Genomic DNA, 26,548 nt, shown 5'->3' with positions numbered 1-26,548 from the left:
TGTTCGGAGTGTGCAATAATTCTTAAAAGCATAAAGGAGTCCCAAGACCTCAAACTTTGAGAACTGCTAGACCATTGCTAGAGCCTCCTTCTAAGCGTCTGACTCCAGTTTCACACTTTCCAATTTACCCTACTACCTCCCAGCTTAAACTAACTCTTAGTACCAGACTTAGCTAATTAGACCTATACTTTAAGAAATCATTTTTATTTCTCTACTAAAAAATTACAATTGTTTCGCATTACACTGAATTAAGTACAAACTCTTAAAATGTGGCAAATAATTCTCAGTGTTTATTAAATTCTCAGAGTCAGTACAATGGGACAAGACCTCCGATTCATGTGGCAGGTCGTGTATCAGTGAAATGGAAAGATAACGGAATCACAGAGCATCACATTTAATTATATCAATTCAACTACAAGCTCTTTTTTGCCCTCTTCCACAAAAACAAATAAATATTGCTCTATTTACCCAACGACCTATCTCCTTTCAAACAGGACTTTGATTTCTCCTGTCCCAGAGAAACGGAGATTACCACAGAAATGAAAGGAGAAACTAAAGAAAGTGACTCTAGGACTCTTAGCTTTTCAGCTTCCCATACCAGATTCTGACAATTTAAGGGTTTTCAAGAACAATTTTAACCAGATGCAACTTATTAGCGGACTCCACAAGCATAGACCAGACATGATAAAGGTAAGATTTTTTTTTACTGAAATACTGGGAACGTTTTCTCTAGAGCAGTGGTCTTACTCTGGGGCAGTTTTGCCTCCCAGGTAACATGTGACAATGTTTGGAGACATTCTTGGTTGTTACAACTTAGGGAGGGGGTGTTATGAGTACCTTATGGGTAAAATACTACAATACACAAATGCCTAATACTTAGGTTCAATTCCAAACACACAGAATGCACCAAGTTCTTAAGAAACGTTGTTTACATACTTTGTCTCTAATACCTACTGGCAAATCTCTAAATTTCTTAATCTCCTAAGCTTTGGACAAATTGCATAATTACAGATGTGCTCTTTATTTACTGGAAATTAAATATCAGTACTACTACCCCTTTCTTCCTAAGGTTAATTGCTACTATAAAAAATCACAATAGGGCTTCCCTGGTGGCGCACTGGTTGAGAGTCCGCCTGCCGATGCAGGGGACATGGGTTCGTGCCCCGTTCCGGGAAGATCCCACATGCCGCGGAGCGGCTGGGCCCGTGAGCCATGGCCGCTGAGCCTGCGCGTCCGGAGCCTGTGCTCCGCAGCGGGAGACGCCACAACAGTGAGAGGCCCGCGTACCGCATCACAATAAAGTAATATTACTGATTTTTTCCAAGCTATGAACTTGGTTCCCTAAAAGTTGTGTTTGTTCTTAGTTATCCAGGAGCAAGTGGACATGAATAAGTCAGGTACCAAAGTACCGTGTATCATACGAATGGTGTGGGTCCTCTTATCTGGGCCCCGTATTTCAGGAGTACACAAATACCCAGCCTCTTTATAGACTATTTTTAGGCTTAACTCCTCCATATTTGTTTATCCATTCAGGCAAGCACACTTACTGCGGGCCTACTCTGTGCCAAGAAAACTGAATACAAAGTTAAAAATTTTTTTACCAGTCTAATAAAAAGACACAGCTAAAATACAAAATGATTTGTGCTATAAATAGAAGTATCAAATAAGTGTTATGGAAGCTTGCAGGGGAAAGAACGCCAGGAAAGGCTTCCCAGAAGAAAACATGTCACAGAATACATACCCTGTTCACCTCTTAGTATTAAGACTACAGTTCTCTTCTGCTCTTACACACATTTTTCAGTTTTTGCTTTGTCATCTAAACAAGAGGAAAGTGACAATCTGACTTATGTGAACAGACCAAAGTGGCTTTCATCAAATCTCAATGAAGAGTCAAAAAATAACCTTATCAAATTACTTCCCAGTACCTCCTTCCTGTCCAACTTCTGGTTTGTTTTTTAAATATCCTAACTTCTTCGATCAAGTTCCAAACACACCATCTGTCACTCAGTCAACAAGTGTTTCCTTCTGAATTTATAAGACTATCACAGGGGATGATCACTGCTCTTTCTTTCTTCCAGTTAGCTTCTTCTCCCAAAATAGTTTAATTTTCTCATTTCATTCTACTACAATTTTCGAACTCAGTAAGAGAGGAGCTCTGAGTTCCGAGGTACAAGAAATACAAAATGACTGCTGTGTACCTTTCTAAGTCTTGTCCATATTTCTGGTTTTCTATTGCTATATTGCTGTAGTTCGTTAACTGGACTCTTTCTTCTGAGTCCCCAGCAGCTGCCACAAATAAAAATTTCAGACCTGGGACAGGAAACTAGCCAATGACATGTAGTTTTATCGATTCATTTCCAATACATAACATAACTAACATTCTTTAACCAACTTATAAGTTTAGTTCTCATGGTCTAGTTGAACTAATGAAGCATCTGCCTTATCACGAACAGAGCTGGTAGTAACTAAATCGGAAACGCTATTGAAGACTAGGTCTGCTCCTAACTATCCAATGTCCCTACCTTAACGACTCCACTCTTCCAAAGGGAATCCTCAGTAATGGGAAGCTGGAATACCCAGGGAGGGCAGTGTAGTAGAAAAATTTCTACACTGAGTCAGATGTAGCACTGGCTAATCCTGTTTCTTCTCTGGGCCTCGGTTTCTCCACCTAAAAAAACTTGCATTTAATGTAGAGTAGGGGGATTGGCTTAATTTCTAAGGTCCTTATGGCGATAGTAATCCAAAAACCTCACCTTGTCTAGCTTTACGTGGAACACGTGGGAGAACAGAAAATAAGCTTTCACTCCATTAAACCGACCTTAATTCTCAGATACTGTTTTAAAAAGGTAACAAACTCCCGACCCACTCACCCTCCCCTGGGGCTACAAATTTCCCCTTGGAGAAGCCAAGGCAAATAAAGCCCATCCCGCACGATGGTCAGAGAAGTGCTGGGAAAACCGTACTCAGGGTCTCAAGGCACTGCCCCCGCAAAGGGCCGGCCCACCTAACCACCGCCGGGCAAATGAATGAGTACAACCAGCTAGAGGGACGCCCCACAACGTAGGCTGCAACGCGAGACCCCCGGGCCCAGATCCCACCGATAACGACTCCTTCCCAGAGCCCGAAAAGCTGGGCCTTGGGGCCGCAGGGTCGCGGGCCCCGCCCCCTGCCTCAGGGCAGAAGGTGCGCGCCCCGGCGCGAGACTGGGGGAGAGGGCCTGGGACTCCCCGCGAACCCGCCCGCCCTGAGAGGAGGAGGAGCCTGCCGGTCCCCGGCCGCCACCACCCCCGCTACCGACTTACCGCGATGCGGTGGGGGACGGGAAGTGTCAGGAGTGAGGGCCTAGGCCCGTCTGCCACCCGCCGCTCAGAGAGCAGCGCGCGGCCGCCACGAAACCGTCGCGGCCGCCACGAAACCGTCGCGGCCGCCACCACCTCCGCTACCGACCGCCGCTTCGGGCGCAGCGCACAGAGGGCCAGACTGCGTCACACGCCGCCTGGCGTCAGAGGCTCGCTGCGGGCGCTCCGCCCTCGCTGTCTGCGCATTGGCAGACACCGCCGCCACTCTAGGCCCGCCCTGTTATTTATTGGACCTAGAGTCTTTTGAAACCGAACGTGAGGGCTGTCTTTGGGAGACGGGCGAGGGGGAAGAGGAGGGACGGAAGGAATTAGGGGGAGGAAGCGGGAGGGGCAGTGGGAGGGACATGAAGTACCGCCCCTCGCCGCCGCGGTTGGCTGGGAGATAGTCGTGACGTCACAAGAGCCCCTAGACGTAGGCTGGTGAGTGGCTACATCGGGCGGGGGGTGGAACAAGAGTGATGACGCTATGCTGAGGCTCCGCCCCCTTCTTTGGAGCGGAGAGACTCGGGTTGCTGATGCTCGGGCCAATCAGAGTGAAGCTCCAGGATGGCATGGTAACTATTCTACCCTTCCTTTTCCCCAGTCCGCGGGCTATGACGGGAAAGCTCCCCCGTCGTCTTGCCTTTACTTCCTGGCCAGACCACGTGCGGAGCTGGAGGGACCTCCTAGGAGGTCTATCTGCGCGTAGCTCACCTGCAGCTGCTCCGAGGCCCCAAAACCTGGCCTCCTTGTCTCCTGACCCATGCCAGCCCCAACACAACCTTTCCCTCTCTGAATCCCTAGAATGGACTTTAGGAACATTAGAGGTGCCTTAAGGGAATGGCTCAGCTTAGAGTTTGGTGCAAATGACAATTCTTGGAACTTCTTTCCCACCTGCACTTTAGGAACCCCTACTTATTCTTAAAGTCTAGTTGAAATGTTCCCCCTTCTCTGGGATCTCTCACAGCTAGTTGGAGTAATACTTGGGCAGGCCTCTGTTACAGCCTTGTTACTTTGTATTCTGTTTTTTACTTTCCTGTCTTCTGGTGCCGGGCTCTTGGAGGCCAGAGCTTCATTTTCAAGTTGGTGTTCCTTTCCCTCAAGGCCTAGCCCAGAGCAGAAGCCTGATATCTCAAGGGGGTGGGTTGAGCATGTTCTAGAAACTAGATCTAGTGACTGTGGGTCCCACACAAAATAGCAGGGACTGTGTTCAGAAAGCAAAACCTATTAGGATTGCCACTCTACCACCCCCTCCTCCTGGGACATATCTACAAAATTGAAATGGGCCCTGCCCAAAACATGGATAAACTTAAATCACTCTGGGTTTTCAGTGGTGGCAAGGGATTAGAGATAGTCAAAAAGTGAACACACCATTGTAAAGCAATTATACTCCAATAAAGATGTTAAAAAAAAAAAGTGGAGTGATCTGGTAGTAAAGGTAAAATAAGATAATGGATGGAAGAAACCTAGTGCATTGTAGATGTTCAGTAGATGCTTGAAGGAAGAAAAAAATAAATATATGGATGGTCAAATAGTAAAGCTAAACATCTGACTCCAGACACCTTTCCCCAACTACTCCATCCAAACATGACTCCCTTCCCTCCACCCTCCCTTGCCTATGCTCAGCATCAGAAAGTCACTAGGTCTCCCTGGAGAGTTACAGTAGCTTCCTCACTGCCCTCCTGAACCTTTGATTTCTCACCTTCCAATCCTCAACCCCAGATCTGTTTAAGCCTCTCCTCTGCTTATTTATTCTGATGTCCCTAAGGCCAGCCACACAGCATAGATGTACATTAAATGTTTGATGCATGAATGAGTGAATTATTTTCTTAAATAGAAAAGAGGTATGGGACTTTTGAGTCAGAGAACCCTGGGTTTAAATCTGAGCCCAACCATGTATTAACTGTATGAACTTCGGGCAAATTTCTTAACCCCTCTGAACCTCAGTTTCCTTGTCTGTAAAATGGGGATAATAATTGTACTTGCCTCACAGAGTTGTGAGAATTAAATGAGCTGAGGCATATGGTAACTGGTACACAGGTACCCTCAATAAATGATAGATATTATTTGTATTCTTTAAAAATATTAAGGAATTCCCATTCTAAATATTCTAAGACATGGATTCTGACACAGAAAAGGAGCTCAGAATTATGTCTTGTGTGAGTGAGTGTATTCAGTCCAGAGTACTAGCAGGTGTGCAGGAGCTGGGTCCCTTAAGTAGTGTATATTTATTGGAAGACTAGAGGGAGAGACACTGGACAAGGAGTGCTCCAGGGAGGAATTTCCTGTGATCATGGTGATTTCTAAGTAGAAGGACCTCTTGTTAGGTACTCTGGTAGGCATGTGGCCTACAAGCTCATCATTCCCAGGGACTTCTGCCCCAGGAAGGACTTCTTTGTGGACCAGGGCTTCCTAGGCCCACATACTCTTACTCTGCCTAATTCTCATAACACCCCCCACTTTTTTTTTTTTTTGCGGTACGTGGGCCTCTCACTGTTGCGGCCTCTCCCGTTGCGGAGCACAGGCTCCAGACGCGCAGGCTCCAGACGCGCAGGCTCAGCGGCCACGGCTCACGGGCCTAGCTGCTCCGCGGCATGTGGGATCTTCCCGGACTGGGGCACGAACCTGTGTCCCCTGCATCGGCAGGCGGACTCTCAACCACTGCGCCACCAGGGAAGCCCATAACACCCCTTTTGATTGTCATCATCTGCCTTCTTCCCCTCTAAAGCCAAGGAATTTCGTGTATGTTCTCAAAAGCTTGCTGAGCCAAGCTCTGTCCTGGGCATTAGGGGCCCAGAGATGTCCACCGCTCAACACTCTGCCCTTGGCAAGAGAGACAGAGCTAAGTAAAGTCCATTTCTGTCCTGGAAGCTTCCAGTCTCTCTCACACATACATGCCCTGAGAACTCACTCTATGCAGCTCTGAAGGATTGATGCCCAGGGAGGATAGAGACCTGTAAGGACTGCAGAATTATAAAAGAACAAGAGACTTCCTTCCAGAGAGATGATTCTAAATTTCTTATATGGTACATTGGAAAGAGCAGCAGAGTTAGATTCAAACAGATCTAAGTTCAAGTCCAAGATCTGCTACTTTTTAGACCTTGCACAAATTATTTAATTGTTCTGTGCACCAGTTTCATTGTCTATAAATTGGGCACAATAATTTCTGTTTCATAAGGTGCTTGTGAAGGTCAAACAAGATCATGGAATTTGCAAAGGACTGGGCCCCTGTTTGGCACATGGTAAACATGCAGTAAATGTTGATTTCCTTCTTCTTTTCCTATAACTTGATAAGGAAGGGTGATGTTTATAAATGACATATAATTAGATTTATATAAATCTTGTGTGAATATCTGACTTTTAACTAGAGCATTTAGTCAATTGCATTTAACGAATTTACTGGTATATTTAGGATTTTATCTAACATTTTAGACTTTCTATTTGCCCCAGATGTTCTGTTTCTGCGCTTTTTAAAAAAAACTTTGTCTTTTTTGGTAAAAATAACTGCCATTTACTGAGGCCCAGCTCTTTGCCAGACTTTTTTTTTTAAATTGAGATATAATTTGCAAAATATAACATTCACCCATTTGAAGTGTACAATTCAGAAGTTTTTAGTATATTCACAAGGTTGTGCAACTACCACCACTATATAATTCCAGAACATTTTCATAATCCCCAAAGAAACCCCAGACCCATTAGCAATCGTTCCCCATCTCCCCCTTCCCCCCAGCTCCTAGCAATTTACTAGTACACTTTCTGTCTCAATGGATTTGCCTATTCTGGACATTTCATATAAATGGAATCATAAAATACATGGCCTTTGTGTCTGACTTCTTTCACTTAGCATAATGTTTCAAAGTTTCACCCATTTTTATAGGAGAATAATATTCCATTTTATGAATATACCATATTTTGTTTATACAGTCATGAGTTGGATGGCATTTGAGTTGTTTCATCATGAATAATGATTATTCCATTATTCCACTATGAATAGTACTGCTATGGACATTCATGTAAAAGTTTTTTGTTTACATGTGTTTTCAATTCTCTTGTGTTTATACCTAGGAGTGGATTTGCAGGGTCATATAGTAACTCTATATTTAGCTTCTTGAGGAACTGCCAAACTGTTTTCCAAAGTGGCTGTACAATTTTACATTCCTGCCAGCCACATCTTTGCCAACACTTGTTCTTTTCTTTTTTCTTTCTTTTTAAATTATAGCCATGCTAGGGGGTGTGAAGTGGCATCTCACTGTGGTTTTTTTTATACGTTTCCCTGGTGACTAATGATGTTGACCATCTTTTCACGTGCTTATTGGCCATTTAAATCTCTTTTCTTGCATACTTTTGGATTATTTCATTTTTATTCCTGCATCAGTTTGCAAATTAAATTCTTTTTCTATTATTTTAGTGATAGCCCTAGAAATTACTACATGCATGCCTAACTCACTAAAGTGTCATGCTAATCTATACCTTTATAAGAAGGGTAGAGTTTGCTGAGACAAGGAAAAGATGCATTCCATGCCAGATGAACAGGGAGAACAGAGATGTGGGACCAGGAAAGAGCTCAGTGTATCCATGGGTGCAAACTGGGACTTCATCCTAGAAGTGATAGGGGAGGGGCTTTACTGGTGGCGCAGTAGTTAAGAATCCGCCTGCCAATGCAGGGGACACGGGTTCGAGCCCTGGTCTGGGAAGATCCCACGTGCCACGGAGTGACTAAGCCCGTGTGCCACCACTACCAAGCCTGCGCTCTAGAGCCCGTGAGCCACAACTACTGGAGCCCGTGCTCCGCAACAAGAGAAGCCACTGCAATGAGAAGCCCGCACACCGCAATAATCGCTGCAACTAGAAAAAGCCCGCTCTCAGCAAGGAAGACCCAACACGGCCAAAAATAAATAAATTAATTAATTAAAAAAGAAGTGATAGGGAAGCTAAAGAATGTCTATAGAACAATGAAGATGTAATTACTATTTGATGTCTCTGCCATGAAAAAGATCTCTGGCAAGAAAAAAGAACACTCCTCCTCAACCCAGGAAGACTTTCCTAAGGCTGCCCAGGAGGCAGGGCAGCGTTTGGCCTGAAATTGGATGCTTTTAGCACTGTTTCTGTCTCTGTCACTTTACCTACCTCCCACCCCCACCCCGAGCCATGCACCCTCTGCCTCCACCCTCTATTCCCAGCGGTCATTCTTCAAAGGCCTTTCTTGCAGTTCCTAAATCTCTTCTTGATATATCTAAGTCCTACCCATCCTTCAAAATCCAGTTCAATTAAATCAATCTAGCAAATATTTTCTGGACTCTTACTGTATGCTCATGCCTGGGCTAAGCTGAGAGATTCAGAAATAAACGTAACAGGTGGAGGTTCTGTCCTTACATGAGCTCCCAGGAAGGTCGGGGGGAAACAGGCAACAGATTATTTTGCCTCATTGTGGTTAGAGCCCTAATAAGGGTGTGATGGAAGGCCATCCAAGGCTGCCTGAGGAGTGGGAAGGTGGGCAGATCATGGGGGGTAGGGAGAGATAAGGAGGAAGTTAAACAAAGCTCCATGGAAGAGGTGAGTGTAGTTAGAATGTAAAACAATTGGTTGCTGGAGTAGAGGACGGCCACATTATGAAAGATATTGAACACCACACTAAGGAATTTGCCCTTGATGCTAAAAGCCATGAAGATTTACTACTTTGCCACAAGGGTGGGACATGATCAGATCTGTGTTGTAAGAAGAGCCAATGTGGCTAATGGGGAGAATGATGGAGAGATAGGAGGGCAGTGAAGGAGATCTCCTACAGGAAGCTTTCCTTGACAACTATATCCCACATTCACTTCCCCTCTTCTGCTCCCCACCTCTACACCGCCCTGTGCTCCTGGGGGCTGGAACATCCCTGAAAACAAATGCTCAGTCAGCTTGGGATATCTGGTATGTGTATGTGGAAAGGGGAGTGGAGCAGTGATTGTGGCTAAAGCTTGAAGATGGTGGTGCTGTTTCAGGCACAGGCCTCTCTGGGGTATGTCCAGGCACCAGGCTAACCAACCAGGAGGGAGGAGACACTGAAAGGCTTCAACAGCAGCAGCAGCAGCTACTTGGACAATGGACAAATGCCAGTTCAGCAAACACTGAGAGCCTCCTGAATAAGGTCGAGCCTAGATGCTTAGATGCTTGTTCAATTTTTTTATCTGTAAAATGGCTTTCATCAAACCTACCTCATCAGATTATTAAGAGGATCAAATAAGAGAATGCATATATAGTCCCTGGCACGTAGTAAGAACTCATCTTTTTCTTCCACTTTTCCTCATATAAATCAAGTAGGTGATAGTCTTTCAAACTGACAGTGGAGGAAACAGATTCAGAGAGGGTCAGTGACAGCTGAGGTCAGACAGTTCAGAAAAGGCTCAATCAGGACAAATTCAGACTGTTGCTGACACATCTAGTTGTCATCAACCTGGCACACTGCTCTATTACCTCATCTAGTTCTCACAACAACACTATAATGTGGATATTCCTAAAACCATTTTACAGATGAGGAAACAGACTCAGGACTGTATGGTGGGGAAGTGCCCAAATCACCAGAGAATTAAAGGCCAGTTAGAGCACCTCAAGTTTCAGGCACTGGGGAGTAGTCTATAGGCAGGGAGAAGAGACCCAGCCTCAGGCAATGGTACTTAGAGCCAAAGGAACAGACAAGGGGTTAAGACTGGCAACAGGGGCCAGGAGCAGTCATGTGTGGGTTGGAGCTAGACAAAGAGCATCACGTGAAGCCCCAAGGAAGAAAACCTAAATCCAGTTATCAAAACTAAATGGGGGGCTTCCCTGGTGGCGCAGTGGTTGAGAGTCTGCTTGCCAATGCAGGAGACACGGGTTCGAGCCCTGGTCTGGGAAGATCCCACATGCCGCAGAGCCACTAGGCCCATGAGCCACAATTACTGAGCCTGCGCGTCTGAAGCTTGTGCTCCGCAACAAGAGAGGCCGCAATAGTGAGAGGCCCGCACACAGCGATGAAGAGTGGTCCCCGCTTGCCACAACTAGGGGAAGCCCTCGCACAGAAACGAAGACCCAATACAGCAAAAATAAATAAATAAATTAATAAACTCCTACCCCCAACATCTTAAAAAAAAAAAACAACTAAACTAAATGGGAGTGGTTCTTTCAGTAACAATCAGTTTTACTAATTGTTCATTTGCCCTGGGACTTTAAAGGCCGGGGTGGGGTGGGGTGGAGTGGCAGAATTCAAGTCAAGAAAACTATTTTTTTAGAATAAGACACCTTCCCTGTAGACTTGGACCCCCAGGAGTGAGCATGATATCTCTGGGTCCCCCACCATTTCCCAACCCAGGGCCTGTCACAGAGGGGGCCTAGCCTGAGTAAATGAACAAGAGTGGATGCATGCAAAAGGGCTCTGGCAAGTTAATCAAATTTGGGCCTTTGTTTTCCCGAATTAACAGTATATAGTGATTAAGGGGATGACCTCAGGTGCCAGACTCAAATCCTGGTTTCTGACACTTACTAGCTGTGTGAGTCGTAACTCATCTTCTCTGTTTTCCATTGGTGAAATGGAGATATTAATAGTATCTACCTCATAGGGCTTTTATCAAGATTAAATGGGATAATATAAAAAAGTAGAAAAGTGCCTGGGACACCGGGGGTGCTCAAAATGTGCTAATTATTACTGTGGGGATTTAAATGGGAAAAATATGATGGTAACGGTGTCTAGGTCAGATGTCCTCCACCTGCTGCAGGTGCTCTGACAATCCCACATTGTAACTGTAGGAGGGATTACTGGTCCCTTCATTCTTTTTCCCCGTTGAAGTAGGATGGTCTTTACAAAGATAGCAGAGAGTCCCCCTCAGATTCCTTTAAGGGGTCAGTCAGGGTGGGGAAGGAACCTGGCTGGGGGCTAGTTTCTGGGGATCAGCCCTCTCATGGTGAAGAGAGACCAGGACTGGGGTGGGGTTGGGGGGCAGGAGATCCGCTCTCTGCATTTCGACAGGTGGGACAGGGCGCCCTCTCCTGATCAAAGGTGGGAATAGCTGTGGCCCAGAGTTTCTCGGGTGGGCCCCATGGGATCTCGCTCCCTGTGATGCGCTCTTCCCTTTGCTGAAATGCCCCGATTGGGCTCTGGGGAGCAAAGTTTGGGGAAGGGGCGCCGAGGCTGGGGCCAAACTGGTTTAATGTTTCAGAAGTGCGAAACTGGATAATTTCGTCTAGATTGGGGTGGGAGGTGGGTAGAGACTGGGGTCAGGAAATGAGAGAATTCGAGGTCCTGTTGAATTAATTTTATGTTCTTTCAACAGGTGATGGAACGCAGCCGAGAGGTAAGTGACAAGGTGGCTGATCCAATGTGTCAGACCCAGGTGTTCAGTGCTCTTCCGGCTGCCCCCATGCAGCTGGAATGAGTGGGGCTGACCAGTGCTGGATCGACATGGCATGAGGGGACGCCAGATTAAGGGGGACAGCCCGGGATCCCGGGCCTCAGAAGCGGGGAGGGGCCAGCAGAGGATCTGGGTGCTGTTTCCTTCCCAAGTTCCGCCCCAAGCGCGCCGGCCCCGCCCCCGCCGTTCCCGCTCCGACCCGTCCCCCACCGCTCGCCCCCCGGGCCCGGCCTGGGCTTCCCCCGGGTGCTCCCTGCTCCCGGACTGCGCCGGCGCGGCCTCCTCGCCGCCACGGCCTGGGTGAGTATGGAGATGGGTGTGCTGGACTGCCGGGCAGCCCCACTTGGGGGAGCTCGGCCACGCGGTCTGGCCTCCGCGGGGCCCGGCCCCGGGCTGTGGGGATCCTGGTGTCTGTCCAGGAACTGCTGCTGTGCCCGCTGGGGTAGCTGACCCCTTTCCCCTCTGCTCCCTCTGACAGGGGCCCGATGTTCCAGAGTGAGCTCTCCCTTCTTCACCCCGCAGGCACTCCTGGTCCAGATTCTTCCTTAGGTGCCCCAGGAGAGAGGTGCCGGGGACTTGCAACCCTTTAGATTAGTTTCAAATCCCAACTCTGCCATCTATTAGCCTGTGACCTTGAGCAAATGTTAACCTCCCTGAGCCTCACTTGCCTCTTCTGTAAAATGGAAATATACAGGCTATAGCGCCTACCTCATAGAGTTGTTGTAGTGAGGATTAAAAGAAACAATGTATATCTAGTGCTAAGCAGGGTGCCTAGTACTCAGAAGGCACCCAGTAAGTGTGGATTTGGACTGGAAGCTGAGAAGATCTTTAAGGATCTTTGGAAATAAGGTAGGGATACTCCTAAGAAAGCAGTTTTCAGTTAAGTGGTACCTGTGTGGAAGTTAGAGTTGACTGGGGCTGGACAGCTGCCCTTCAGATAGTGAGCTCCCTGTCCTGAAGCCTGGGAGAGTAGAATGACCTCGTTGGTATGGCCTTATGAGTCATCCAAACCACATGATCCCCATGTTTTACAACTGTGAAAACAGGCCCAGAGTGGTTAGGTGACTTGCCCAAGGTCACACAGCTAAAAGGGAGGTTAGGCATACCTCCAACAAGTGGAACAGACTGTTCCTCAAACCTTCTTATCAACCCCTGCCTTGGGCACTGCCTAGTCATTCCCTGAGGATCTGGTCTTTGGTTTGGGTGTCCCAGTGATTCCTGAGGGATCCAGAGCAGCTGGCTTCAGGAAGGATGTTGGAAGGGGGGACTATTATCATTGCAACCACAGAATCTGGGTTTGGGCTGGGTGGGGAAGGTCTCTGGGCATGATCCAAGGACTGTAGGAATGTGCTTGAGTTGGGAGGGCCACCAGAGCCACTTCCACCGCTCCTGGGAAAGCCCCGGCCCGCAGAAGGAGGAAGGAGGTTGAGCAGTTTGGGGCAGGCTGCCTGTTGGAGCCTGGCAGAGAGGTGGGTGGAGGAAGCTGGATGAGAGGCGTATCCACCTGGCTTGTTCCGGATGCCATGAGGCCAGCCTCCTGGAGGTCAGGGTTCTTCCTGAGGGCGGGACTAGGAGAGAGTCCTGAGGGCGGGGCCAGGAAGAGCTAGGACTTGATCTCCAGGCAAGGTCCTGGAGTCCAGAAGGGCAGGTTCTTTATGTATCCGGAGCCAGCCCTAGTTTGGCAACTAGAAGCCTAAATTCTGAGGATGGCTCTCCCTCAGGTTCAGCATATGGCTTTGAGGAAAGACCTTCCTCTCTCTGTGTCTTGGTTCCTCTGTCTTTAAAATGGGAACAGGGCTGACTGACTCATTTATGTAAGATTTGGTTTTTTAGTTTTTTTCCTCTTATGGACAGGTACCGCTTCACTTTTCCCTCCTAACCTGACCTAACCTGACCTCTCTGCCCAGAGCTCTGGCCCAGAGAGCAAAGGGTCAAGGAAGGCGAGAGCTGCAGTTTCTGACACTGCGAGCCCTACATCTATCTCCTCACTGCTGGCTCTTCCTTCTATTTGCTATGTGACCCTGAGCAGGGTCCTGCCCCTCTCTTGGCCTCAACTTCCCCTTCTATACACTGAGGGGGTCCGGGCTAGGATTGCTGGTATATACTTGGCTAGTAGTATAGTGCATGACCCTAGATATCCTCATCTGAGTGGGGGAGTGCGGTGGGAAGGAGCCCAGTCCTCAGGAGCCCTTACCTAGTCTCCAGAGGGGAGCGGACAGGCCCCTGGGCACTGGGAAGCCTCCAGAAGCTGACCAGGCAGCTCTCTCTAGCAAACAGCAAGCCCAGGCTAGCACCAGGCCTGATTCTGCAAAGCCTTTCACCCTCAGAGCACGTGAGGCAGCGGGTGGGGACAGGCAGGGGATTGAGGTTCTGCTGGCTTCCATGGAGTCCTTGCTGCTGTGGACTGCAGTGCAGGCACACAGAGCACACAGAGCTGGGAAGGGCCTGAAGGTGCAGAAGCACCCTGGGCCGGTGGGTGAAGCAGTGAGAGCTGATAGGAGGCCCTGAAACATGGAGGTTCCAAGGCCTGGGGGAGGAGATGGGCCATTCTGTTCACTGGGAAGTTTTAGGATTGGTTCCTGAAACAAGAGAGACTAGTTCAACCAGCTCCTGTAGTACTAGGCCTGTCAAGCCAGGCCTAGGGATGAGAAGAAGTTTTCCCAATCTATTCAGGCTTCATCTTAGCACAGATTTGGTTCATTGTCTTTCCTCTGAAATTGAGGGTGAATGTTCTCATGGGATTCTCAGTCCATCTTCCCCATCCAGGGCAGTAGCTGTCCAAGTTTAGGGGCTAGGTGGCTTCCTTCTCAGACTCTCCACCCCATAGCATAGCTAAGCTGAGGACTGAGCACAAGGGCTAGCTTCACCACTGAGTCCCAGCCTCACTACCTTGGGCCCTGACAGCACGCCACTCCATCCCCAGGTCTGACAAGATGTACGAGGTCCCACTGCCGCTGGATCGGGATGGGACCCTGGTCCGGCTCCGGTTCACCCTGGTGGCCCTGGTCACGGTCTGCTGTCCACTTGTCGCCTTCCTCTTCTGCGTCCTCTGGTCCCTGCTCTTCCACTTCAAGGAGACGACGGCCACACACTGTGGGGTAGGGCTTGTGGAGGGGGGCACTGATACCTCATATTCAGGCCCAATCAGATCTGTTTTGGATCCTGATTCTGTTGTAACAGGATTAGCCATCAAACATACTGGGCTGCTAGGGGGATGCCTGCAAATTGAGGTCCCAAGGACTAGTCTCCCTCCACCTTCCACGGAGGTCGTTGGGGGCCAGGGTCCCTGAAGTTGGGCAGCCCCAGGACCCCGAACCCAATCCTTACTTCATAGAGGGGCCGATTCAGCAGCCCCAGGGTTTTCTGGGGGTCAGAGAAAAAAACTGGGCTAGAGGGCATTGGGGGATTTTTATTGGGGCACTGTGGGCTGTGCCTGTCTCTACGGGAATGTGATTATGTATATGTGCATGTGTTAACTGTGAGGGACATACTATATTATTATTATATATTATATACTATAATGGCTTTGAGTGGGGTATGTGTGTGAGAGAGACTATATCTGTGTCTGTCTGGTTGGGGACCTGATTATGTGTGTGTACATGTGTTTTCTGGGGTAGGCCCCATGACCTCTGAGGTTCCATAGGTGACCATACACCCTCTTGGACAGGGATATAGGGTGCTGGGCCAGAAAGAAAGTTGTGAGAGTTCTTTCTCTGTATGTTATGGGTGTAAATGGGGTGAGACCTGTGTGGACCTTTGTTATCCTCCTAGTTCATCCACTGACTCTGTATATTACCTGAAATTCAGAGACTGAGACTCAGTTTTCCCATGTCTATCAGGGTTGCTAATTCCTGTCCTCCTCCTTTTCAGGGTTAGTGTAGAGCTCCAGGTGGAGGAAACAAGAAAGTGGTTTTGGAAATGTGAAGGGGGAGGAGCAGAAGGAGGAAGAGGAAAAGGAGATAGTCAAGTTGGAAGACAGGGCAGGAGAGGAAGTTAGCCAAGGGTCTCTAGGTGGGAAAGAGGCAGAGCCTGGACATGGACCCTTGAACTAGCCTCACAGAGAGAGCTCAGAAGGCCCCCAATCAGCTGAGCTTCCACTTTCCTATAAAGAGCATTTGCTTGAGAAAAAAGGGGTACAACCAGGAGTGGGATCTGGCTGGCAGGCATGGGGGCCCACTTCTTTTATTCATATGACTTCAAGTTTTCCCTCTTCTTGATTTGTCAGTGGGTAGATGTGGGCCTTGAGTTGTGGGCAGCCAGCCTGGTGAGACTTAGGGCTGGGAGCTATCAGAAAGAACAGGACTGGAAGAAAAGGGGGTGACCAGGTGATCTGAGGGGGAAGATCAGAAAGGATCCATCCAGCAGCCTCTCCTGACCTAGTTCTCACCTTAGATAATGCACCAAATGTTCTATGACCCTGGCCAACTCCTCTTCATCCTGCAAAACCCTTCTCATGTGTCTCCTCCTCCAAAGAGCTTTCTGCAGCCTCCATTGGGCAAGCTTAATCACTCCCTCCTCCGGGTGCCCATCGTTCCAGGTGTTCTCTCTGATATAGTTCTATCACATTATATTTGTGTCTCTCTTCCCTACTAGGCTGGGAGCTCCTTGAAGATGGGCACTGCATCTGAATCAGAAGGTATTTGTTGAGGGACTTCCCTGGTGGTCCAGTGGTTAAGACTGTGCGCTTCCACTGCAGGGGGCACGGGTTTGATCCCTGGTTGGGGAACTAAGGTCCCGCATGCCACACAGCGCGGCCAGGAAAAAAAAAAGTATTTGTTGAATAAATGGATAGGACCCCCCCCGACACACACACACACACGCACACACGCACACACACACACACACACACCCTCAATGCCCCGGGAAAAGGAAGGCATGATATAATGCAGTCATAGGCCATACAGAGAATTATAATATTTGTATGGCATATGGAGTTAGAAGGAGTAGGCTGTTTGCTCTGGTCCTCGGGAAAAGGAAGGCATGATATAATGCAGTCATAGTCCATACAGAGAATTATAATATTTGTATGGCATATGGAGTTAGAAGGAGTAGGCTGTTTGCTCTGGTCCTCGTGGCTGGCTCCAGATGATAATGGGATCAGTAACCTCAGCATACTTATAACCCATTCTCAATATACTAGATAGGGAGCTAAGGCATAGGTAGCTGCTGGAGGGGTACCTGGCCTCTCTGGGGCAAGACTAGGCCTAGTGACCCCAGGGGTATTTTGTCCCTACTCCCTGGGACTACTATGATGGATACACCTGGGAATTTTCACATATACTCTGAATTTCTCACCCAGAGAATCCCAGGAATGGCCAACTGAGGAATGAAAGAAGTAGCCTTAGTCTATAATTACCAATAGATGACATTGCCTCTGCTTCCACATCCCCAGTGATGGGAAGCTTCTTTCCTTCCCAGGCAGCTGATTCCGAGGAGACTTAGTAACTAACAATTAGAAAGCTCTTTCTTTCTTTTTTTCTTTTTGTTTTGCGGTACGCGGGCCTCTCACTGTTGTGGCCTCTCCCGTTGCAGAGCACAGGCTCCGGACGCGCAGGCTCAGCGGCCATGGCTCACGGCCCAGCCGCTCCGCGGCATGTGGGATCTTCCCAGACCGGGGCACGAACCCGTGTCCCCTGCATCGGCAGGCGGACTCTCAACCACTGCGCCACCAGGGAAGCCCAGCAAGCTCTTTCTTATAGTGAGCATATACCCTCTTTCTGGTGAATCTCTGTCCTGCCTCTGGCTCTGCTTTGGGACCCTTGGAGCTACTTTTTCCACCTGGCTTCCAGCCAGCCCTGCAGAGATGGGAAGGCAGTAATGGCGGGGGAGGAGGGTCCCCTGAGTTTACTCTTCTCAGGTAGCATAGCTCCAGTTCCTTCAGGCAATCCTTACAGGACATGTGCCCCTGGACTTGGCCCAGTTGATCACTGTTCTCTCCTAGGCCCTGATCTGGGCATAGGACTTCATATGGCCTGGGAAGTACAGCCCAAATCAGGACTGTTCTATTCCTATTACTGGCTGTTAGACCTCTGTTAATGCAGCCTGAGCTGCCACTAGCTGTTTCTGCACAGGTACAGGCTGGACACTGATACCTCATATTCAGGCCTGTCTAGATCTCTTTTGGACCGCGAATCTATCGTTTAAGATTAGCTAGCTCTCTGATGGGGCCCAACAAACATATTCAGTCCTGCTCCAACAGAAAGGGGCTAAATCCTATTCTGCTTTCTCCCTTTCCCTTCCCAGAAACCTGCCTACATGGCTGGACCCAACCCTCAGAAAGGTCCCCACCCCCATGCCTGGCAAAGGGATCTGCTGTGGGCCAACGTTGGCCACTATCATTCTTACCTTTGCAGAGTGTTCTGGGATTTATGACATGGCCTTGTTGGTCGTGGGAAGGCTGTGTGCCCGGGGAAGGCGTGGAGATCCGGGCTCTGTGGGTGGGAGGCAGGCCCTCGGGAACTGGGGGTGGGACACTCCAGCCTTAGAGCAGTCTCAGTCTGGCTAGAGCCCTCAACCGAAGCCCCGGATCCTTCAGCACCCAGTGTGAGTGTTGCTTAGTGCGCCTACCCCCACCCTGATTCCCTGATGCTGAGCTGGACTAGTAGACTAGGGTTCCCTTAATGGAGGGAGGTCTGAGTCCCCAGGGGAGATTTGGTCCTAGGCCTTTTAAAACAAATCTGCCCTCCAGAAGGAAGCCCAGCGTGAAGGGTCATGGTGGTCGGCGCAGTGGGGGTGGGGGAGGGAGTTCTCTGCCCAGAGGGAGAGGGAGCAGAAGAAGCCCAGCCACCTCAGTCTGGGTCTGTCCTTCTTGGGTCTGGCCCAGCACAGGAGACTCAACCTGAGCGGAGAAGGTTCCCATGACCCTCAGTTCCCGAAAATCTTGGATCGGGTGACATGGTCTTCTCAGAGAGGAAGGAGATAGAGGTCTGGGCCTCCGGAGGGACTCTGGTATCTTGGGGTCAGGGTACTGCTGGCCTGAGGCTTGGATCATTCTGAGCCTGGGGGTGGGATGGCTGGTAGCCTGTGGTCCCATTAAAATAGGTTATGGGGCCCTCCCACTGTTCCTAGTTGAACTTGGGTGAAGAGCAGGAATGTGGTCAGACAGGGTCAGTGGGAGGGCTTGGGTCAGTCTGAGCCAAGGTCCTTTAGGTTACTTGGCCTGAAGAAAACCTTGACTTGGAGCTTTAAGCTATCAAGTGGCAAGAGGCCTTAGTCTTAATGTTTGATCCTAGCATAGTTATGGGCCTTGGTCTTCCCTTCTGTGGAATGGGAATAATAACCCTTCCACCTCTGACCCTTCTCCTGAGTGGGTAGGAGAGTCATGGGAATGAGGTGGGCCATCAGAGCTCCCAAGTCCAGGCCACTGGGAGCCTCTATTCTCTATACTCTTCAAGAGGTGAACCTATAGGACCAGTGTGCCAAGGGGATTCCTATGAGCTGACCCTGTCTCTCTGCTGTTCCTGCCCCATCTCCCTCTGTACCTCCTCTTCTGCACTGCTTTCCTTTTTCTTTTATGTCCTTCCTACTCTGCCTTTATACTCTGGCTCTTCCCTATACTCTGAAAAGCCAGCTCTGGAAAAGGCCCCACTTTCCTAGGCCCAGGTAACCCCACCAGGCCCCAAGTTGTGTCCCTTGCCCTGCCTGGGCACCACTCCCTACAGGATGTTCTCTGCGGCCTCCCAGCCCTTGGACCCTGATGGGACTGTGTTCCGGCTCCGCTTCACGGCCATGGTCTGGTGGGTCATCACTTTCCCCGTGTTTGGCTTCTTCTTCTGCATCATCTGGTCCCTGGTGTTCCACTTTGAGTACACAGTGGCCACTGACTGTGGGGTGAGTGCCAGGCTCCGCAGCACCTGGGTCAGGGCCAGGTCAGGAGATGGTGATAAGGGTGGAATCAGACAGTAGGAGAGAAGGTGGAGGGACAGAGAGAGGGGAGAGGGATAAAAGGATGGTGGGGGGAAAGTCAGAGGTGGGGGGAATTTGGGGAGAGAGACTCAGGGAGAGTAGAGTCACAGTCCTCCAAGAGTAGGAGAGGATTGTAGAGGGTACAAGGGAGCAGAGGGGGCCTGGGGGAAGGGAAGAGAGTGGGAATAGGCAGGAGAGATTGCGAGAGGGAGAAGGGGGCTGAAGAAAGACCAGACTGGAAAGGAAGCCAGGACTGAGGAGGTAAGATGAGGCCAGGAGCCAGGAGAAGCAACAGGTGGCTTTAGCCCAGACTAGGGGCCTGACCTGAGAAGACGCCCAGCCCTGCCCTGGCTTCTTCTAGCTTTGTTTCTCCTCTGGCAGTCTCAGGCCCCACAACCTATATCCACTCAGAGCTTTGCCAGCTAGAAACCTAGAAGGAGTTCCTGCCCCCAAGAGCAGTCCATCAAGCCTTTCTCGAGGGCCCAGGGTTGGAGGTTCTGTGTCAGAGGCATGGAATTGAACATGGACTTGCTCTTAGCATCTTATTCCTCCAAGAGACAGACCTAGGCACAGACAGTCACAACACTGTGAGATGAGATCCCTTCTGTGATAAAAGGGAGCACGGGGATGCTGGGCCCAGGAGAAGCACTTAAACTGGCTTGGATGCTGGAGACTTCCTTCCTGGAGGAGGGGGCATTGTTGCTGTGGGGTGAAGGAGGACCTTTGTGAGTGCCAGGCGGACAACTTTTGATTTTATCCAGAGGGCAATGGGGAGCTTTGGAAAGATTTTTTTTTTTTTTTGCTTTTTTTTTTTTTTTTTTTTTTCTGTACGCGGGCCTCTCACTGTTGTGGCCTCTCCCGTTGCGGAGCACGGGCTCCAGACGCGCAGGCTCAGCGTCCATGGCTCATGGGCCCAGCTGCTCCGCAGCCTATGGGATCTTCCTGGACCGGGGCACGAACCCGTGTCCCCTGCATCGGCAGGCGGACTCTCAACCACTGCGCCACCAGGGAAGCCCTTTGGAAAGATTTTAAGCAGGGAAGGGACACGATCAGATTTGAGCTTTAGAAGACCATTCTGGCTCTTGAGTGGAGAACAGATTCAAGGGCAGGGGGCAAGAGTAGGGAGACCAGTGAGGAAGCTAGTGCAATAGCTCATGGTACAGGGGATACCAGAGCTAAGATGGGGGACTATGAGGTTAGAGAAGAGGGAATGGAGTCCAGAGAAGAGTAGCAAGTAGGATTGACAGGAATGGGAGTTTTTGTCCAGTTGGTGGGGAGGGGAAGTGGTGGTAAGGTATAAAGAAAAGTCATCCATAATTTCAGGGGACTTTTATCTGAGGCCAGAGGAATGAACCTCTAATGGTGAAACATGAGGTTCTATGATAAGGAAGTTTTTGGACCCTCTCCCTTTATACCATGTGAATTTCTGATCTACTGCCCTGCCATAGATCCACTGAGCCATGTCTTCCAGGCCAAAGGATTTCTATTCTTGGGGAAAGAGGTTATGTTCCCATCTCTCAGTACCCTTAGCTCTGGGCTTTTGGGGAGGTTTCTGGTGAGCTGTGTACCTGGGCTCTGATATCTCCTCATGTAGCTTGTTGTTGGCATAGTTGGTGAGTGGGGAACTTGTGTACTCGGAATGGCGGGGGTGTATATGAGTACCTATACCTGATTAAGCGCGCGCGCGCGTGCGTGTGTGCGTGTGCGTGTGCGTGTGCGCGTGCGTGCGTGCGTGCGTGTGTGTGTGTGTGTGTGTGTGTGTGTGATGAGGGAGGCAATCCCTGCTCTTAGAATCCTGCCCCCACCCTTAATTTGAGAGGAGCTTGTGAGGATGGGACAAGCAGCCACAGGGCCCTAATCCTCATCCTCCTGAGGCATCCCCCTAACTCCGTGCCATCTCTACCCTTTACCTCTTTCCCAGCTTTAGTCAGGGCTCTGGGCCCTTGAATACTCTGGGCTCTCCCAGCCAAGCCTTAGATGTTGGTACTGTTCCCCTTAAAGTAGCTGAGATTGGGGCAGGAGTTTTCAGAATGAATATTCTAGGAAGTGGAGGCAACACTCCCACTAACCCTACTCAGGGGACCTACCCAGAGAGGCAGAAAAGTCAAGTAAGGAGGCTTGGAGGTCTCAGAAGTGTCCGGTCAAGATATGATTCCCACCTTTCACTCATAAGTCAGCCTTCCCACGTTCAGAAGCCACATAGATCACAGCCAACTTGCAGGCTTTTCAGGAAAGTTTGTCTTCTGAAAGCCATCGCTTGTACTCACTGTGTGCTAGACACTGCAGATGCCTTGCATACGTTATATTTAGTATTCACCATCCCCTGCAAGGTAGGTGATGTCATCCCTATTTTGCCAATGAGGAAATCAAAGCTCAGAGAGGTGAAGTGACTTGCTCAAGGTCAGCCAGCTAATAAAGGCAGAGCTGGGATGTAGACCCAGGTTTGTGTGGCTCCAAAGCCTCCATGTTGCCCTTCACTGATTACTCAGAGTGAATATCTGAGCCTGGTCTCAAGCTATGGTATCTCAAGCCATGGCCTCGATAGCATCACCCTCTCTCTGAGCGCTCTGCACTTAGCTTCCTCTGACAGTGCTGAGGGGAATCCATCTCCGTTTCTGTGAAGGCTCGTGAAGGCCGTGGCTGGTCCTGTCCCAGGCCCACCCCTGCCCTGTGAGCTGCCTCCATCATTGCCTGCCTTCCCAGCCACTCTGGAGACCCATTCAGCATCCCCACCGGGAGAAAGGAAGGGGTCTTCAAGAACTCCATCTCTGAAGACTTGTCCTGCCATAGTCACAGCAGGGTCATTCCCTCTCTGGGTTTCAGGGCTCTGGCACTGCTCTGGCTCTTGTTGAAGGTCTAAAAAAGTCCACGGAAAGTGTGGGCAACAGACTGGTAGCTTCCGCAGCCATGGAATCTTCTAGAAATGCAGATTCTCAGATTCCAGACCTTCTGCATTCTCACACAATTCCAGGTGACTCATATGCATATTAAAGTTTGAGGCATACTGCTTTAGGCCCCTGAGTCTAAGAGATCCTCTTCCTATTCCTGGCCTTCCTGTTCCCATCGAAACTACTGTTCATCCATCCCCCATTCTCTCACCCTCCAAAATAAGCAACACACCAGTCCTTGCAGCTGTGTGATATTATCTCCTCCTTTCTCAGCTTTAAAGAATGACACTCCAGTTCCTTAAGGAATGAGGGAATTCCAGCCTTTGAGAAAGATGGATGAGAGAGATGCATAAGGACAGGGTCATTTTCTTAGACTACCCCAGGTTAGGAGCACCCATTTTCTTAAATGTGACCAGAGTGAATGTATCTTCTGGCCCCGCTCCCCTAGGATCTCACAGCACCCTCTACTACCTTGGTGCCCCAGACCAGAAGGACAAGTGGAGCTGGGAGCGGTCAGGAACAGCTTAGCTGGGCAGTGAATCCAGTGCTGTGCCAAGGAAGCTCAGATGCTCTGTGACTCGTTTCTGTCCTTCGGACTGAATCTGGGTTGCTGGGCTCATGGACCCTCCCACAGGACCTTATCCATGTCACAGCCCTGTGCTGTGGGCTCAGAGAGCATCTGAACGTGCCTATAGCTTTCCCAGCCACCTGTAGGGAGGTGGAGGCGGTCCCACTCTGCCCCAGCACAAACCCCCGGCTGGCTAGGGAATGAGAACCAGGCACACTGGGGGCCCAGGACCTGGAAGGGGAGGTCTCCCTGGAGAGCTCTGGGGCTCTGAAGGAGGACATCCTGGAGGGAGGGGACTGGACCAGAGCCTTCTGAGTGTCAAGGTGATTACACAGAAAGGAAGATCTCAAGGTGGGTGGGGCCGGCAGGGGGCCGGTGCCCAGATGGTTCACAACTCTCTAGGTGCCCAATTACCTGCCATCAGTGAGCTCGGCCATCGGTGGAGAGGTGCCCCAGAGCTACGTATGGCGCTTCTGCATTGGCCTACACTCAGCACCCCGCTTCTTGGTGGCCTTCGCCTACTGGAACTACTACCTCAGCTGCGCCTCCCCGTGTCCCGGCTACCGCCAGCTTTGCCGCCTCAATTTCGGCCTCAACGTCGTGGAGAACCTTGCGCTGCTAGTGCTCACCTATGTCTCGTCTTCCGAGGACTTCAGTGGGTGCCCAGACGAGGGAAGGAGGAGCGGGGAAGGGTTCCGGGAGGGGATGTCCCTGCCCCCAACCCCCACCCCCTGACCTTATGGGGCAGGGCTTTGGGTGCTCCCTTCCGTGCGTGCTCCCAACCCTCCTCTCTCCCTCCAGCCATCCATGAAAATGCTTTCATTGTGTTCATCGCCTCATCCCTCAGTCACATGCTCCTCACCTGCATTCTCTGGCGGCTGACCAAGAAGCACACAGTAAGTCAAGAGGTACGGTCTACTAGTGGGGCTCCAGGTGGCCCAGAGGAAAATCAAGGACACTTGTCCTCAGGATGCGGGTAATGGTGAGGTGGGAAATGGAGTTCTTTTGCGAACTGGGGCTGGGGCTGGGCCTGGGGACAAGTGGAGGGTGATTGATCAGAATCTGGGGCTGTGTTTGGGTAGCATGGGAAAATGGAGAATAGAAGAGGTGGTGCCTCCAAATGGGAGTAGAATGAGGGGCAGCGCCCAGGCTGCAGCAGGAACACTGCGTCAGGGGTCTGTGGTCTGTAATAACTCTGGTGCCTCCCCCCGGCCCTGCCCCCCGCGCCCCCCCTGTACTTTTCTTCTCCCCACAGCATCTGGAGGTGTTGGGTTGGTGGGTAACCCCAAGTAACTTTCACACTCTGTCCCCCTGAAGTGGGAGGGACAGGGACCCCACTGTGCCTTGGCCTCATTACAGCAAATGCAGGGGTATGAAATGCCCATCATTCCTGCTGCCCCTGCCTCTGCCCCCCTTCCATGACCAAAGGAGGTAAGACACAGCTCTTAGGAGTTGGGGCCAAGAGGGGAGGCTGTCCGCACATATCTAACAAGCTGCAGAGTGATCCGACAGCCCATCCCCTAGGATCGCAAGTCCTACAACTGGAAACAGCGGCTCTTCATCATCAACTTCGTCTCCTTCTTCACGGCGCTGGCTGCGTACTTTCGGCACAACATGTATTGTGAGGCTGGAGGTGAGGCCAGGCGAGGATCCGTAGGTGGTCACAGTGGCTATGGGACAGTTGTGATGTTTTCTGTAATGTGCAGTATGGCAGTGGCAGTGGTCTCGGGGACTGCCTGCCATTGTGGCCTTTGCGTAGTGATGCAGTGGTGGTGATCTATCAAGAGGCCCCTGGGGGGTAGGGAAGGAGGCTTATCACGCCCTGTTCCTTGTGTCCTTACCACAGTATACACCATTTTTGCCATCCTGGAGTATACTGTGGTCCTGACCAACATGGCGTTCCACATGACAGCCTGGTGGGACTTCGGGAGCAAGGAGCTGCTCATTACCTCCCAGCCTGAGGAAAAACGGTTCTAAACCCTGCTCTCCTGCTGGGGAGGAGGCCCACTGCCCGGAAACTAGGGCAAGATACCACTCTGGCCTTCCCTCATCCCCTGCGTCCTCTCTGAGCCCTACTGAAGCTGGGGTAGAGGGGAAGAAGGGAAGAAAGGCACAGGACAAGGCTTTACCCGGCCCTACTGGCTTCTCCTTTCCCCCACCCCACGTGAAGGCACAGGCTCCTTCAAGCAGCACCACCCGTACCTGAGAAGCCCCAAGAAGCTGAGCTGGCAGGAGAGCTCCACCGTCTGGTGCTAAAGAAAGTCCTGATGTTCATAACCACCATCTGGTTCTTGGCCTTTACGTAGGCACCTCTCGCTGAGGTCAGGGACCACTGAGCAGTGGCTGCTACCAGAAAACCACAGCCATTTCTCCCCATGGGGTCATTCACTTGACTCATGTGTCTAATGATCTCTGCACATTCAGGCCTGTGACATTCCTCTGCTGAGTTTGCCCAGGTGTCCCAGTCCTGACTTCACCTCTGATTTGGTGTATGTCCTTCCCTATCTGAGCCTCCTTGTGTCCGTGTGGATGATGGGGGTGAGGGGTGGGAGGCTATATGATTTCCGAGGGCTCTGCCAGTCTGTGCTTCTCCCTGTGGAGGTGGTGTTCTGTACCCAAAGGATACAGAAAAAGCACTGGCACAGCGTGTATTTCCCTTCCCTTCTGGAATCTCTGGTTTACAGACTCTTCCTCCTTGGCAAAAGGTGCCAGGTAGAGGGGACAGAGGCACAGATTCCTACCCCAAAACGGGCTCTCTGGTGTCCCCACCCCCCCACCTTCCCTACTGCCTCAGGCCCTGTGCTCTTTTGGTTGTACATTTTATTTCAAAGGAAAATAAATTTTTTTGTTTTGCCAACAGTCTGGGCTAGGCTTGCTTGTTCGGGGGCTTGTCTCTTTAATGGAACTGAGGGGGAGGGACAGGCTCCAGGATGGAGGGAATAAGTCCATGGTAGGCTATGATTCCATGTGGCATTCCGCACCCCCCCCCGGCCCCCGACCCCCTTAGGCCTGGAGTCTCCTAAGGCTGGTCCAAGCCTTGATTTGATGAGCAGGAGTGACTGAGCTATCCCTGTAATGACTCCAGGTCTGGAAGTTGGGCTACCTGGGAGAGTCTTGGGTTGAGGCGATGGCCTGAGTTCCAGCCCCAACTCTGTCAGTAAAGAATTGTCCCCTTGAGGGTATAAGGGGACAGCTCTGAGATGCACGACTGTGAGAGCACCTACCTGCAGGCTGATGGCTCTCAACCCCTCCCTTTCTGAGTCCCAGATCAGGAAGTTTTTCCTCATGCTTTGCATCCCAGTCTACTACAGAATATGTGGCTGGGCCCCAGAACAAGACTGGCCCCTCCAAGGGAGCCCAGAGCTTTGTTAGGGAAATTGGGGGGTGGGGGGACCACAATGAAGCCTATTGTCCCCTGTCCCCTCTTGCAGGAAACAAAAGGCTCCCAGTCTCTGGGGAGCCCTAGCCCATGCCCGGCCCCTGCCC

At 50.4% G+C, this 26,548-nt stretch overlaps 2 protein-coding genes across 21 annotated transcripts in view; one reads left to right on the top strand and one right to left on the bottom strand.

Moving 5' to 3' along the window:
* The window catches only part of NUP98 (nucleoporin 98 and 96 precursor), a 104,597-nt gene extending 101,105 nt beyond the window's left edge, over positions 1-3,492 (bottom strand). For 5 of the 12 annotated variants that reach the window (XM_081239693.1, XM_081239695.1, XM_081239704.1 and 2 more), the window contains exons 1-3: positions 3,303-3,492; positions 2,523-2,668; positions 1,742-1,816 (exon numbers count right to left, since the gene is read on the bottom strand). The gene's annotated coding sequence lies outside the window, so the exon portion shown is untranslated. Of the gene's footprint in view, positions 1-1,741; positions 1,817-2,198; positions 2,287-2,522; positions 2,669-3,302 lie in introns of all 12 variants that reach the window. The other 7 variants (XM_081239702.1, XM_081239696.1, XM_081239698.1 and 4 more) reach the window with 6 other exon arrangements.
* PGAP2 (post-GPI attachment to proteins 2) lies at positions 90-25,947 on the top strand (the record flags this gene model as incomplete). Of its 9 annotated transcripts, none has more annotated exons than XM_081239709.1 (7): positions 90-690; positions 11,624-11,644; positions 14,625-14,799; positions 23,465-23,717; positions 23,864-23,970; positions 24,587-24,695; positions 24,909-25,931. In XM_081239709.1, the coding sequence occupies 5 exons, from the start codon at positions 14,635-14,637 to the stop codon at positions 25,037-25,039; spliced, it is 765 nt and encodes a 254-aa protein (XP_081095835.1). In that variant the 3' UTR covers positions 25,040-25,931. The 9 variants fall into 9 exon arrangements, with proteins under 9 accessions (XP_081095835.1, XP_081095834.1, XP_081095838.1 ...); XM_081239708.1 differs by lacking the exon at positions 90-690 and adding an exon at positions 3,850-3,913; XM_081239710.1 differs by lacking the exon at positions 90-690 and adding an exon at positions 11,493-11,511.
* Between the last annotated feature and the right edge of the window lie 601 nt (positions 25,948-26,548).

The sequence above is a fragment of the Mesoplodon bidens genome (genome assembly GCF_964165515.1).
Source record: "Mesoplodon bidens genome assembly, chromosome: 7".
In the NCBI taxonomy this organism is placed as follows: domain Eukaryota; kingdom Metazoa; phylum Chordata; class Mammalia; order Artiodactyla; family Ziphiidae; genus Mesoplodon; species Mesoplodon bidens.
The sequence above is the reverse complement of the archived record's forward strand: the minus strand, read 5'-3'. Positions and strand labels throughout refer to the sequence as shown.